This window comes from Anas acuta, chromosome 21 (assembly GCF_963932015.1).
Source record: "Anas acuta chromosome 21, bAnaAcu1.1, whole genome shotgun sequence".
Taxonomy (NCBI): Eukaryota; Metazoa; Chordata; class Aves; order Anseriformes; family Anatidae; genus Anas; species Anas acuta.
In genome coordinates this window covers 7,713,211-7,727,600 of record NC_088999.1, presented here as the reverse complement: position 1 = coordinate 7,727,600, position 14,390 = coordinate 7,713,211, and the positions used below count along the sequence as shown (strand labels likewise).

The following is a 14,390-nucleotide window of genomic DNA, read 5'->3' as shown; positions in this document are numbered from 1 at the left end:
TTTGATTAACAGGAAGGAGTTTTCCATTGCATCACCATCACTTTTGCTCACCAGTTCATGTATTTCTTTGGAAGTATTAGGTAATGATAATGCAGTAATCTCAGTTCTCCTGAGTAGCTTCTAAACACAACCTCTTAGAAACCAGAAGGGGAATCCCAAGATTAGAAGGTAGTCACTGCACTCACACTGCACTTCCTCTACTCTGCACTCACACTGCACTTCCTCTACTCCCCATTCTGAAGTTAGAGACCTTTTTTTTTTTGAACAAAGCCTGCCTGGCTACTATGTCCAGAGTGAGAAGTCTCCTCTGCTTAGTGCCGCTTTAAACACCCACAAAGCACCTCCCTCAAAATGATAAATAGTCCTTCCCTTATTATTCCTAAAAACCCAGTGATGGGTGAACCCTGTGGCAAAAAGCAAGGGGCAAAGTTCAACACCTCGTAACCAACTTCTCCATGCTGTCTCACCTGCCAGGTCTTCCAGCCCTTTGAGAGGAAGAGCCACGGTCTCCAGACGTTTCCTAAGCTCATCTTTCAGATACTGCTCCCCGATCAGAACAGACAGGTCATCACAGAGGGTCTGAGCCTCTGTGATCTCCTCTTCCAGCTGCTCCAGGTCTGAGCGGATCTCACTGGTTTCCTCCAGCTGCTGTTTCACGGCATCGGGCTGCGTGCTGACGGCAGACTGGCTGCTCAGGCGCTGCCCAACTGCCTTCACCTTCTCGGAGAGGCCCTGCAGGAGCTCCTGGTACTGGGTACTCTTCACTATGGCTTGATCAATTTGGCTGGAGCGGGAGTTGAGGCGTTCTGTTAGCTCGGACCATTTCTGATTAACCCCTTGGAGCTCTTCCCGCACCTGGTTAGTGGATGGAGAAACATCTCCAGGGCCAGTTAGGATGCTCTGAGCTGCCTGGTTGAGCTGCTCATGCTGTTGTCTGCGAGCTTCAAATTCCTTCAGCATAAACTGGAACAGAAATAACATGAAAATGTTTGCGTAAAACTGACAGCTCTGAGTACACACAGTCAAAACAAACCAGACCTCCAAGGGTTTTATCCAGCCCACAGAATCACTAGGAGCAAATCGAGATGCTCCTGGGGTGGGACAGCAGTTGGGCAAGGGATACAGTGATTTATTGTGACCTTGTAACTTAAAAAGCTGGGAGGGGTCTGAGACTCCAGTGACAGAGCATTCTGCTCTCTCTCTTATTTGTCCTACTGCTGTGTAATGTAACATAAACCGGTTAGATGAGAAGGAAATGTAATTATGTTAACTGGGGCATTTTACTTTATGCTGAGGCCAGTTACGGACATGTTAGTATTTGGAAGCAGTAGGCAGGGAACTGGCTGCCAGGCAGTGCCCCAGGTGGAGGGGCAGCATTAGCAAGTCCTGCAGAGCATCAGCACAGGTCTTGTTTAAAGCAATTTTGCTCCCCAGGAGGGGCCAAGTGATTCACCGATGAGTCAATCCAGTGCAGGGAATTGAGTTCAAGCACTGCACCCATCTCAAGTTCTTCACAGCAGTCTGCAGTCAGTGGGGTTTGGTGGACTTGGAAGAGGAGCCCTGAGATCTCCCACCTCACCCAGTGGAAGCGACACCCTCCTTCCTTGTCCCTAACCCACTGTGGGGACATGCACACAGCCCCCAGCTCACCTGGACCTGCTGCTTCTGTGCATTCAGCATGTTCGGGTCGATGGAGAGGGGTCCCAGCACGCTCATCATGAGCTCCTTCTCCATCAGCCAGGGCCGCAGCTGCGCCTCGGCAGCCTGGAAGCTGGCCAGCTGGTTCGCCGACTCCTCCAGCTTCTGCTGCCGCTCGGCCGTTGCCTGGCTGGCTCGCTCCCACCTGCAATCTGAAGCAGCGTTTGCGTTGGTGCTGGTCATGCTCCCCTCCACCAAGAAGGTTTTTCAGCCTCCCCGTGGTTCACCCGACACGGGAAACCTCCTCAGCATTTCTAGCGTGGCTCTATTCACTCTCCATCTAATAAGCCGTTACCCATTTCTAATGGCTACGTGGTCTTGAAGCTCATAGAAAAAAACCTCGCAAGCAGGATTTCTGCAATCTAGTCACTACTGCCACGAGCTCGTCTGACCTTGGGTGAGCCATCTCACAGCTCTGGCTCAGAAACCAGCTCCGATAAATGAGGATACTCTCATGTGTATCAGTCCTCAAACAGCACATTCAGATCTCCTGGACGGAGAACTCCGTAAATGCGTTCCTGCTATTTCAAAGAAGAGAATCTCTGGGCTTCTTTTTAAATACACAGTCTTGTTTAGTCAACATTGCATTACCTAGGATATCCTTGCTAATGACTAGAGTTTTATATCAAGCAGTGAAGCTTTTAATCAAAGTAATCAACTCGTGCTGCTAATCTTTTTTTTTTTTTTAGAGAGGTAATTTAAGGAGGCAAGTCTTTAAAATATACATCCATCATAGAGATTTCATTAATCATGACAGTGCTCATCTCTGGAACACCTTGTACACCAGACAGCTTGGAGATAAGTTCGCTATTTACTGAATTTTAATTAGAAGTGACTCTGTTCTGCTGTGACTTTGGAATCGTCCTGCAGTCCTGAATCACTTCTAACGTAATGTTTCAAGACAGAAGCCTCACTAGAGTGCTTCAGGCACTTACTCAGGTCTTCCTGCATCTTCTTCCAGTTTGGTGCTTCCGGAGAATCTGGATATTTCTCCAGCAAGCCAGAAAGTGCCTCCTTTACCTTCTGGATCTTTTCTGATTTCTGTTCCAATTCAGCCAGAAATGCCTGGAACACAATCATTTGAATTTCTTTAGATACAGTGCAAAAGAATAACATCACCGAGGAGGAATAAAGCAGGAGCTACAAGCTGGAGTTGAGCAGTTTCTGTTCTTTGCTCTTCATTAGCAGGATCATGAGCTAGCTTGGCTGCAAGAGCAGAACAGAGGGAGATTGCTTCCCAGAGAAGCTGGGGTGGCCCAGCAGCAAGGGCTACAGATAAGTGCCTCTCCTCTGAGCCAAATGCCTGAGAGCAACAGGTCTGAAACCAAGAGGGTTGAGCTCAGCGTGCCGGCTCCTGCTCCACAGACCCACCCGCGTTCCCTTCTTGGGAAAGCCCCTCTGCAGCCCAGGGCAGATCTGTGCTGCTCACACGTCTAACCTTGCTGCAATTAAGCACATCTCCAGGAAGCCTGGGGAGAAGATGCCCAATCCTAATTGTGCTCTGGAAGAGGAGTTACCTTGTTGTGCTCGGCCTGGGCTCTCATCGTCTCCGTCTTGGTGGGCGAGGAGGAGGCTTCCAGCTCTGACAGCGTGCGCTCCTTTGACTCCAGCCACTTGAGCATGGCACTCGCCTCCTCCTGCACCTCTTGCATCTTCTCCAGCATGGCTGAGAGCTGCTGCTGGCGTTCCCGCAGCACCACGCCAAGGCCCTCGTACTGCTGGGTGACATCCGACACATCGCACTGGATCTCAGTCAGATCTGTTGCCAAAAACAGCAGCCTGGGATGAGGAACACTGCCCACCTTGCTGCACTTCACCTGGACTCTCTCAGGAGCTAATCTAGCCCCGGGCAGCCACAGCCAAGCACCAGCAGCAAGCAGCCGTGCGGCCGTCCTGCTGCCTGCAGAGCACTGGCAATGTCAGGCTATCAGTGCCCGGCATGCCGAGGGGCTCATCCCCTTGCACAACATTCGTGTGCTGACAGTTTGCAAACAAAGCAACTGTCTTCATGTTTGAGAGGCTGATGCAAGCTGAGCCCCACTCCTGCAATGTCACTGCCAATTCAGCGGTAAGTAACATGACACCAAGGTATAAAGCCATTTTTATGCAGCTATTATCTCGTTGAACCGCTGAACTAACAGCAGATAACGGTCAGTAATTAAAATTGCTCTTCAAACTGAAGGGTTGGATGGCATTATAATCCCTTAGAACCAATAAATTTAATTGCAGGCCTTAAAACGATCGCCCGTTTATCAGCCCGTAACACCACCTGACGGGGTGCCAGGGGTTTGTCACTGCCCACAGCCGCCTGCTGCCCTCCCGGCTCCGTCCTTCAGCCTGACCGCTGTCCCCGGTCACAGCCACCTGCCCGTCCCGTGGCGCAGCGCTGCTCGGAATTAGGAAGCCCATTTGCAGGCTCATTTCCCTTGCTACGGGATGCTGATGGTGTCACATTGTGACTTCTGTCTCACGGATGGAAATGCACAGCGCTGCCAGCAGGCACAGACACAACGGACAGGACACGGCCCCAGCACGCGCGTGCCGGCACAGCGCTCTCACCTTTGCAAGTGTGGTATCCGTTCACGCTGCCTACCGGCCCTCCCAGAGCGGGCAGCACAGAACCTGAGCAGAGGGGACGGGGACAGACAGAGGGACAAGACAGACGTGTTAGGAATGCGGACAGCAAGCAATGAACACCAGGCAGGGCTGCCTCCACCGCCCGGGAGCGCCGCGCCAGGAGGATGCAGCCCGGCGCGCGAGCCTGCGAACACAGCGTGGGACAACACAGCCCCCCCCGACAGAGCACGGCGGCACCAAGCACACGGACGGCGCTGGGGGGCCGCTGCCTCGTGCTCATCATGTCCGTGGGATGAGGTTCCTGCACAGCCCGCAGCACCGGGGCCAGGGCTGTCCCCCCACGTCTCTCCGGATGCCCCAGAAAAGCTGCTGCCCTCACCACGACTTTGTGAATTACTGAGTGAGACTGCTGAGGCTTTATACTGCCATCATTTAAAGAGATTAACTCCCCTAAAGAAATTAACTCCCCCATGTTCTCCTTTACTTATGGAATGAATCTATTTAAAGCTGCCTTGGTGCACAGACATGCTCGATCTGTGCAGAGGCACCACGCACGATTCATCAGTGACCCTCTGTGGGACACACCGCAGGCATCAGTTACTGTCACAGTCAAAAGGGGATTCTGCAGAAACGTCATCGAGTAAGCTTCTCTCTTTCTAACCACACATTTTAACGCTTTCATGGATGTAAGGGACTGCAGCTTCCAAATGTTACCCCAGGTTTGTACAGGGGAATGGTAACCTGCGTGGCAGCCCCCTGTGTTGGCGACATCATCCAACAACCATCAAGAGCAGGGAATGAGCAAACTCCAAATTAAAATTTCCAGGAAAATTTCAGGTTGGCATTATGAACAGGTTTGGCATAAACATCAGGTCAGCTACCCCAAATGCTAGAACCTTCAGTGAGCACTACGACACAAGATACTGGATAACGTCACTGAAAGAGGAGCTGGGGTTCAGCTCACACTGCTGCCAGCTCCCGCATCCTTCACACACCCGTCTGCAGCCTTTCTCCCTAGTTTTCTTGGAGGCTTCCCACTGAACTGCAAATCAAGTTAACCCCAACAAACAAACATAGACTAAATTCCCATAAAGGCCCATCAGTGAGGGGAGTCCAGAGACTTGTTCTCATGAGTTGGAAGACATCTTTTAGTTGGGTTCCAAACAAACCAGACATAATCTCATTGCTTCAGAGACGTAAAGCCAAAAAGGAGACTAGTAAATCATGTCTGAATATCAGTCTTCAATTTCATGCAGATATGAAACCCGCATTCTGGAGTTTGATTAAAACATCTCAGGCCCCAGGAGGCTGAAGCACACTGCCCTGCAGGACCCGAACCTCCTCTGCTTTGGCCGAGCATCAAGGCATGGCCGTGAGCTGGGCCCGTGGCAAGCACAGGCTCCTTCAGTGCTCGTTACACTACAGCAAAGGAAGCCACACTGCCTTACCTGGCACTGGTGGGCTCAGAGCACACAGCTGATGCATAAATGCAACAACCTGACCACCACTCCTGAGCCCCAAGATATTTGGACCACCTCTGATCCTCTAAGGTTTGTTACAGGGGAGGTAGCCCCATTTTTTGCTTGATGCGGGCTCTGAAATGATGCTTGTGGAGCAGTGAGAGCGAGCAGAGGAAGCAGGCACGGTGCCAGCTCCCTGCAATGGCTGGCGAGCAGGGCTGCGACTCACCCGCCTTGCCCTGGCTGTCTGGGGCCGTGATCTCCACGATCAGGTTCTCCAGGAGGGTCCCCTTGCGGCCGATCTCCTCCACCTGCGGCCCCTTCCCCGTCCACTCCTCCAGGAGATCCTGTTCGGAGGCAAAGGCTGCGCTCACCCGTGCTGTCCCCGATGGAAACGGGGAGCCCGGTCCCCTCTGCTGTGAGCTGGTGGCACTGGGACAGAGCTGAGAGAACAGCCCCCAGCAAACCGCCTGCGTATCGCTGGGGCACGCCGGCACATTGCAGACTGTGTGCATGGAGTGGGTGTCTTGGTGAGTATTTTTGCCAGTGGGAATCAAAGAGTAACGAGCTGTCCCCTGAGCAGTGGGTCTGTCACACCTTGTTCTCCCGCCTGCTGTTTCTGGGGGCTCCCTCCCCCCCTCGTGCTACCCAGCCGTGTGTGAGCGCAGTCCCACGGCTTTCTGCAGAGCCCCCGTGTGAACCTGCAGCTCAGAGCCCTGAGGCCACGGTGGCTCACAAGGACGCTGCCGGGCCTCCCAGCCCAGCCCTTGAATTGTCCTCATTTAAGGCATCGCCGGAGATGAGCGGAGGAGGCTGCCTTTGATGTCTCGCAGGGAGAAGCACTCAGCAAAAACTCGCAGATTCCCGACAAAGCAGGTGGGAAGGAGGGAAGGGAAATGAGGCTGTGCGCGGGAGGACCTTCGCTCTGTTCCCTTGCCTGCACACCAGGGACCATGAGATGCCCACACACAGAGGGGGCTGCAGCCCAGCAGTGAGTGCAGGGAAGCCCAGGATTACTGAGAGCATGAAAAACCTCCCAGAATACTGTTTCCTGGGATTTATTCCATGTTCCAAGGTTTTCGCACCAGCTGCCAACTTTCCCAATCTGTTTCCAGCTCCCTCTGCCCACCTGGACCTGCTGCCTGCATTTGTGCAGCTCCTGGGTGCCCAGCGAGGTCTCTGCGGGCGGCACTTTGCCCTCGCTCTCCTTCAGCCACTTCCTCACAGCTCCAACCAGCTTTCGGAATTCGTCCAGTTGCTCCTGGCAGGACGATGCATCCCTTTCTCTGCGAGTGAAAAGGTTTCAGAGAGTCAGAGCTCGTGCTTTGCCTTGCAATTACCGCCGCGTGAATGTAGCACAGTTGAGTCTCCAGGAGCCCGTCTTTTTATTATTATCATCCGATGTTGCTTAGGAACAAGCGCGCGCAGTGCCAGCCAAAACGGGGTGCAAGCTGCAGCCTGCCCCTCTTGGCTGGTGGCAGCTGCCCCGGCACTGCTGGCTCACGTGGAGCTCTCCTGCCAGCCTGCACCCCCTCTGCATGGGGCTTTTTGGGGAGCAGGGCTTCAGGGAAGGCAGGGCTCCTTCCCACCGCCCTGGGCACTGCCATCGGCTCTCCTCTGTTCAGCCCCTGGGGGGGGGAACAAGGCAGCCCCCCCGCCTGGCTCCCCCACTGACCACAGCTGCGGGCAGCCTGCACGCAGCCGGCCAGAGGCAGCACGCTGCGTGGTGCTGAGTTGCTGGGGATTATCAGGAAATTCCTCTGCTTCTCCCCATTGCCTCCCTTGCATTCATCAGGGAGTTCGGAGATGCAGCCTGCGAGGTGTGCCCTCCCTGGGGATGCAGGCGAGCTGTTGCTCCAACCCTGCTCACTATGACTCAAATTTAGGATGCTGCTAAAAGCTTCTCCTTATCCCCACAGTGAGGGGCTCTGCGGACACAGCCCTGCTGCGTCACCTCCCGTAGGGCCCGGGGCCAGCCCCGACCCTCCAGCAGCACCCGCTCCCCCCGGGGTGAGATGCTCCCGGCCGCAGCACCGAGCGGTGGCAGCCCACACGCTCCGAGACGCACGAACGCCGGCTCCTGCGGCACCAGGAATTTTTCACAACGCCCCCAGCCAGGCTTTTTTTAAAGCGTCAGCTGGAGCGAGCTGCATTACGTCTCCTGGTGTGGGAGGAGGGAGGCAGGAAGAGTTCGCTCGTGCCCCCCTGCGGAAAGGAGATCTCACGGGGGCTTGCTCTGCCTGCAAAGCCTCCCGGGGGGCAGACGGGCACTAGCACTCACCTCTCCTCTGCCACCTTCTGCAGCTGCAGGAACTCTTTCTTCAGGCTCTGCAGCTTCTCCTGCTGCAGGGAGGCACCGGGCGCGAAGCCGCAGGAGCCCAGCTCTGCAGCCAGGTGCTCCAGGGCCGCCAGGTCCTCCTGGTGCTGCCTCAGCTCCAGATTCAGCTCCTGCCAAGAGCAAAAGGTGATGCCAACCGTGCCCCCACCAGCAGACCTGGGCAGGGGACAGCTCTGTGCCTTGGTGAGCTGGAGACCCTCTGTGGGCAGTGCCATGAATTGCACCAGTGCCAGGCGGGTGGGCAGGGCTCAGGCCCGCTGGTTTCTGAAGCTCTGGCTCAGCAAATTCCTCAACCAGCTGCGGGAGCAGGTCCCACCTTCCCCTGCCCCTTCCCTGGTGCTGCTCTGAGGCCACACAGTGAGTGTGATGGGGAAACCCAAACCAGACCAGGCCAAGCCAAACCCGCTCACAGCACAAGCATCCAGTTTTATGCCAGCTTAGAGCATTGCTGAGGCTGTGGCCAAACCATGCCCCGTAGCAAAGCACTTGTAGGGAACCTGAGGGAAGAATCTGTGCAGCCATTACCGGCCACCAGGTCCCACTGCATTGCCAAGGGCTTTGTCACATCCTGCACTGCACTTGCTGCCAACACTTGGGCAGTTTTGCTTATTAACCCGTGGAGCCTTTAACTGGTAAAGCCTTGCTATATTTGGACTGGCCCCTACGAGACTGATCCCTTCAGAAAATCAGGCTGGCTCCAGGGAAATGCCATTCCCAGCTCTCCCTGCTGGAAACAGCCTCAGCTGCTCCAGCATCGCTCCAAGTGAGCAGCAGCCGTGGGTCCTGCAGCCCCTGGTGGCCTGGGAGAACCACGAAGAAATCACAACAGGGTGGCACTGCCCTCGGAACCCTACACGGGTGGAATTTTCTCCCTCCCTCAGGCAGGGGAGCCACATCTCACCTGGATGTGCTGGGAGAAGCGAGCGATGTCGCGGTCAGGCTGGTTTCCAGATGCCAACATCCGCGCTCTGCTCTCTGTGAACTGCTGCAGCTTCTCCGAGAGCTGCTCGTACTGCTCAACCTTCGGCAGGAGACCCTTCAGCGCCTCCTCCTTCTCCTGCTGCTGCTGGCACAGCCTGCCGAAATGCTCCGTCACCTCGGCCAGCTTGCCCTGCAGGGCAGAGGCTGTGGCACTGTCCGCCGCCTCCGTGAACCGTGTCACCATCTCGCGGGTGGCTTCCAGGCAGCTCTTCTGCCTGGCGATGTCCTGCTTCAGCTTCTGTTGTGAGCACACACAGACAGGATGCCGTTTTAGGAAGACTCTTGAGCAAAACTGAACTGGCACAAAGAGACACCGCAGGCAGCCCCATGTATTTGAGGCGAGGGAGACCAGGGCCCAGCCTTACCGCGTTGGTGGCCAGCGAGTCCTGGATGGAGGTGGAGGAGAGCGCGGCCGGCTGCTCTCCCCCAAGGCTCTTCTCGATCTCAGCCACCGACTGCAGGAGGCTCTCCAGGCTCTCCTGGACGCTCTGGGACTGGGCGATGGATTTCTGCAGCAGGTCTGAGCGCTCAGCCATCTGCTGGGAGAGGCTCTGGTAGCGGCTCACGATGGCATCTGGGGAGATCAGCACGAAGAGAAGCAAATGGCACAGAGCTCAGCGAGTACCAACAGCCACTGGGTGCAGAGCTGCAGGAACTCTGCCAGTGGGCCTAACACAAATGGCCAAACTGGACCTCAACCCATGCAAACGTATGCTCTGAGGGCACATCCCTGTTCCTCCACCTTTGTCCCATCTTCCCCCATACATGCTAGGCTTCAGGCATCCTCCCTCCTGGTTTGCCTTCAGTCTCTCCCAACCACCCTGCTGACACCGCTGGCTGCTTTCAGCTGTACCTGTTGTTTCCTGAACGTGTCTGTGGTCAGGGGCCGGCTCTCCTTGTATCTCCAGGAGGGAACGAGCTGCTTTCTGGAGCTTCTCCACCGGCACCTGATGCTCAGCGAGGTTTCCTTGCAGCTGCTGCTTTGACACAAGGCAAGACAAGACAACATCAGCAGTCAGTCACACACAGGAGACCTTCACCCGTGGGGAGCCCAGTGCTCCACTCAGACCCTGAGGATCCCCATTCAGTTCATCAAAAAATCCCACAACTATATAGCGCAGGTTGGGTTGGACAGCCCAACCTTCCCCCCACATTCTGCTGGGACATCCAGGGGCAGCAGCCCCTCGTCCTTGTGCTCAGCACCTCTCAGAACAGCCTGGCTCCACTTCACCTGCAGTGCGGGGACTTCCCGAGCCCGCAGGCGTACGTTGCACTCAACCAGCAAAAAAGGCCAACAGATGGAATCTCTTCCAGTACCAAGGCTGCCCAGAGCAGAGGCCAAATTCCCGTACAGACTCCACTGCTCCCCCCCAGGAGATCTCCCACAGACCACGTACCCCAGCGCTGGCAAGCTGCTGCTGCAGAGCGGCAGGATCTGAAGAAACCGTCTCTGAGAGCAGTTTCCCAACCGCAGCTTCGCTGTCCTGCAGCCACGTCCTGAGAGACTCTGCCACCTCCTGGAACTGCTGGTAGTGCTCCAGCAAGGTGCTCAGGTGGGAGCCAAGCTTGGTGCACTGCAAAGGAGGAATGGGACATAATGGTAGGATGCTCACAAGAACAGGGCAACATGGGCACCTCTGGAAAATGCACAGGAATCATTATAGAGAAAAAAAAAAAACAACAAAAGAAATGTTCTTGTCCTGTGTTAAAGCAATTACAGGAAGCACCACGCAGACCAACACTGAGTTACTCCTGCACAAACCCAAGAAGACAATCCTTGTCCTCCAAGCTATGTGCCTGCTACAAGTGCAGCCACTCTTGAGGGAAGCCTCCCCCTGCCATCACTGCTTATTCCACACACACACGAGGAAAACAGCGCCTGAGGTTTGACTCCCAGCCTTGCAAAGCCCTCCCCATACCTTGGAGTGCAGCGTGGTGTATCGCTGGGTCGCATCCTCCAGCTTGCTCTTCACCACGCTTCCCGAGGCCAGCGGCTGGGACCCTGCATCCCTGGCAGCTCCCTCAGCATCCAGCACCTTCTGCCCCGACATGGTGACAAACCGCAGGTCCCCTTTGTGAGAGATCACGTCTTCCGAGAAGCTGCCCTGCCGCTGCAGCAGCTGCCGGAGGGACACGGGGTCGCTGTCCCCTTTGTACATCCCCTCCAGGTCCTGCTCCGCTTGCTTCAGCCAAGCCTCGAACTCCCCGTGGTCCCGCAGGAACTTCTGCAGCTCATCCCGCAGCACCTGCACTTGCTTCAGCCGCGTCTCCGACTGGCCGAGGGAGGCCGCGTACCGCTCCTTCAGCTCCGCCAGCCGGCCCTGCAGCACGGCCCTCTCCTCCCCGGGCAGGCTGTGGCCGTGCTTGTCCAGGAAAGCTTGTGCTGACTGCGTCGCCAGGATGACGTCCTGCTGCTGGGACAGCAGCTCCTGGTGCTGGGCCTGAAACACACCGACAGGCAGAGGTGACCGAGGGGATCTGGCAGCACTGAAGCCTGCTGTCACACTGACAGGCAGGCAGCAAGCTTGGAGAGGGACGAGGTGGCAGCCCTACCTTCAGCCTCTCGTATTGCTCGTCCAGGTTCTCAGCAGTGCTGTCTGCTTCCACGACGTGGCCATCAGGGACGCTCCAAGCATCCTGCCCTGCTCGCACCCCTGGTGCTGGCTCAATGGGGTGCGGTCTGTACTCCAGGAGCTCGCCCTTCTGCTCCAGTGATGCCACCCAGCTCAGAAGGGAGTCGATCTTATTGCTATTCTCCTCCAGCTCTTTGGCTGCTTTCACCTGAAAGGACAAAGGCTCCCGGTAAGAATGATCCATTTCAATCATATTCAGCAAACTGCTGCATATGGGATGGACACAAAAATGAACACAAGAAAAACCCTGAACTGTTTCCAACTGCATTGAACACCTGAGACTGAGACCCTCAAAACACTTTGTGACTCTTTGATAAGGGGAGGGTACAAAGAGGCTGTGAACCTTTTCAGTCTCCTGCTGCACCGCAGCAGTGACAGCGCTCTCCAGCTCCTTCTGGGCCATCTCTGTCCTCTCCTGCAGGGACTGGTACTGCTCCTTGGCACGCCGAAGCTTCTCTTGCAGTGCTGCCAGCTCCCCAGGCTCCATCTTTGTCTTGTTCTCCTCCAAGAACTCCTCTGTGGTTTTCAGGATGCTGGCAAAGGAGGCGGCTCGGGTGTGCATGTTTCTCTGCAGCTCCTGGGCAGGCGACAGCACGATGCCGTGAGGTGCTGAGTGCTCCCAAGGCAGTGCCAAGCCCCCCCAGCCTCCCAGCCCCCCTTTCCGAAGCACTGACCTTCACGTCGCTTTGCCTCTGCTGCAAGGTGGACAGGTCTCCTTCGCTGGCTGCTCGCTGCTGCTCGGCCAGCGTGTCCTCCGCTGCCTCCAGCCAGGTGCTGAGCTCAGCCAGGTTCTGGGCGCGCGCTGCCTGCTGCTCCTGCAGCGTCTGCGGTCGAGAGCAGAGGGAAGGGGGAGAGGGGGCAGTTAGTACCAGGGCTGCACTTCTACCACGCATGTTGCTGAAAAGCAAGGCAAGAGGTTACAGCTGGAGCACCTTCCTGGAGGTGAGGATGCAGCACAGAAAGCAGTTTTTGCAGCTCTCCCGGGGCTCTCTCCCCCTCTCAAGTTTACACGCTGCAGGAACGGGGCTGAGGTCCAAGCCCCTTTCCAGCAGCAGTGCTGGGGGACCGGAGCTGTGCAGTGCACGTTTGCCACCATTCAAGCAGGTTTCTCTGTTTTACATTTTTAGGAACCCTGTCCAGCTCCACGTGGAGCTACGCTCCAGTTTACGTGGTTCTCTCTTGGGAGAGCTCAACCAGAAATTTCTGTGCCTTTTCCGTTCAACCTTATGAACATTAAAACTGCATCAGAACCTCATCTAATGAGAGGTGAGAACCTGGCACCAGGCAGCACCACTGTGGAGCCCCACACAACCTAAGGCAGGTTGGCTTTTAGACACTGGGGTTGGAGAGGGAGCCCAGGAGAGAGAAAAGCGTTTCTGTAGCCGATCCAGCTCCTACATTTTGCTGCCAGAGCACAACACAGAAGCGCCTGTTTGAGCAATTGAGCATGATGTGACCTGAGAGTCCCTGCAACGTTTCTGTTCCCTTCCCCAGGGCAGAGAAAAGTTTTTGAGTTTCACTGGGCATTTCAGCAAGGTGATGTACAAACTTGTGCAAAACACTGTGCTTGGTTCTCACAGTCATAAGATAAACAACAGAAGCAAATTGAAAGAGCCTTCTTAAGAGCTCTTCAGCTGCAAAGCGAGTTCTTCCTGGGTTAGGATGGGCGCACACTCAATCTGAAAAAGCAAAGCAAACTGGTTAATATACACACACACTCCAGATGGGACAGGCAAGAGTTATAGAGAGCAACTGTTAATAAAAAACCACATTAATACTGTCTTGAATAAGAGGATCCATGCAGTGATGAGTGCTGCATGAATGCAGCAGAGACGTGGGACTTGCTTTTGCAGCTACCAGCTGCCTTGATACACCATCAGCTGTTTCTTTAGGTCAGCAAAACCTGTCTTGTGTGGTGAAAGTAAGACACTAAAACTGCCGGCTGCCTGTGGTGCCAGCTCTGCACAGGGATTTTCTGGTGGGGTTACAGCAACCAGGGTTTATTCTACCTGGCCCAAACCAACTCAGTGCCTAGCAGAGGACTCCCAGCTGTGCTACCCAGACCTCTGACAGGGCTCAACCTCGAGGGAGGAAAGCAACTTTCCACTTGGGAGTTACGTGGTAGGAAGAAGAAAGACTTTAGAGGAAGCTCATGATGTGCAGTGGGAAGTCATAAACCGTGAGTGGCATGCACGTGAAATCCCAGATACGAGGTGTCTCAGCGCACACTCTTGTGGCTGGAAAAGTGTTTGAGTGAGCAAACTGCAGCCAGGAAGCAGCTGTGCCACAACCTTCACCTGATCTGTCTGCTCCGCTTGCTGGAGACAGACCTGCAGGACCTCGACCTGCGTCGCCACGCGCTCCGACAGGTCCCGGAACGCCTTCTGCAGCTCGTTGAGCAGCCGCAGCAGCTGCCTGCTCTGCTGAGGGGTCAGGTCCTGGGCGTGCTCCGAGATAAGGAACTGGATGTCGAAGGCAGTGGCATCGAGCTGAGCCTTGGTGTCAGCGAGGGGCTCTTTCAGCTCCTGAAGGGATGAGAAAAGACCCGTCAGGCTGAACTGCTCTGTGCTGCCAGCTTCTGATGGGGCACGCAAGCAGCACGGGCAGCAGTGTGTGCCCAAAAAAGCACTGTGTCACCGAACACTGTACTCCATAATCCCAAGGGACCCAAAGCACACAGCACTGAAGTGACAGCCTCATCAC

At 55.5% G+C, this 14,390-nt stretch overlaps 1 protein-coding gene across 20 annotated transcripts in view; it reads right to left on the bottom strand.

The window, feature by feature from the left end:
- MACF1 (microtubule actin crosslinking factor 1) overlaps positions 1–14,390 on the bottom strand; it is a 134,974-nt gene that overhangs the window by 51,933 nt on the left and 68,651 nt on the right. For 14 of the 20 annotated variants that reach the window (XM_068657731.1, XM_068657733.1, XM_068657743.1 and 11 more), the window contains 17 exons: positions 13,979–14,212; positions 12,362–12,511; positions 12,031–12,264; positions 11,608–11,835; positions 10,974–11,495; positions 10,452–10,628; positions 9,908–10,031; positions 9,420–9,628; positions 8,975–9,292; positions 8,017–8,183; positions 6,865–7,021; positions 5,965–6,082; positions 4,258–4,320; positions 3,216–3,457; positions 2,634–2,763; positions 1,651–1,850; positions 468–963 (listed from right to left, as the gene is read on the bottom strand). In XM_068657731.1, coding sequence (XP_068513832.1) covers positions 468–963; positions 1,651–1,850; positions 2,634–2,763; positions 3,216–3,457; positions 4,258–4,320; positions 5,965–6,082; positions 6,865–7,021; positions 8,017–8,183; positions 8,975–9,292; positions 9,420–9,628; positions 9,908–10,031; positions 10,452–10,628; positions 10,974–11,495; positions 11,608–11,835; positions 12,031–12,264; positions 12,362–12,511; positions 13,979–14,212 — 3,769 coding nt within the window. The remainder of the gene's footprint in view (positions 1–467; positions 964–1,650; positions 1,851–2,633; positions 2,764–3,215; positions 3,458–4,257; positions 4,321–5,964; positions 6,083–6,864; positions 7,022–8,016; positions 8,184–8,974; positions 9,293–9,419; positions 9,629–9,907; positions 10,032–10,451; positions 10,629–10,973; positions 11,496–11,607; positions 11,836–12,030; positions 12,265–12,361; positions 12,512–13,978; positions 14,213–14,390) is intronic. The other 6 variants (XM_068657740.1, XM_068657742.1, XM_068657739.1 and 3 more) reach the window with 4 other exon arrangements.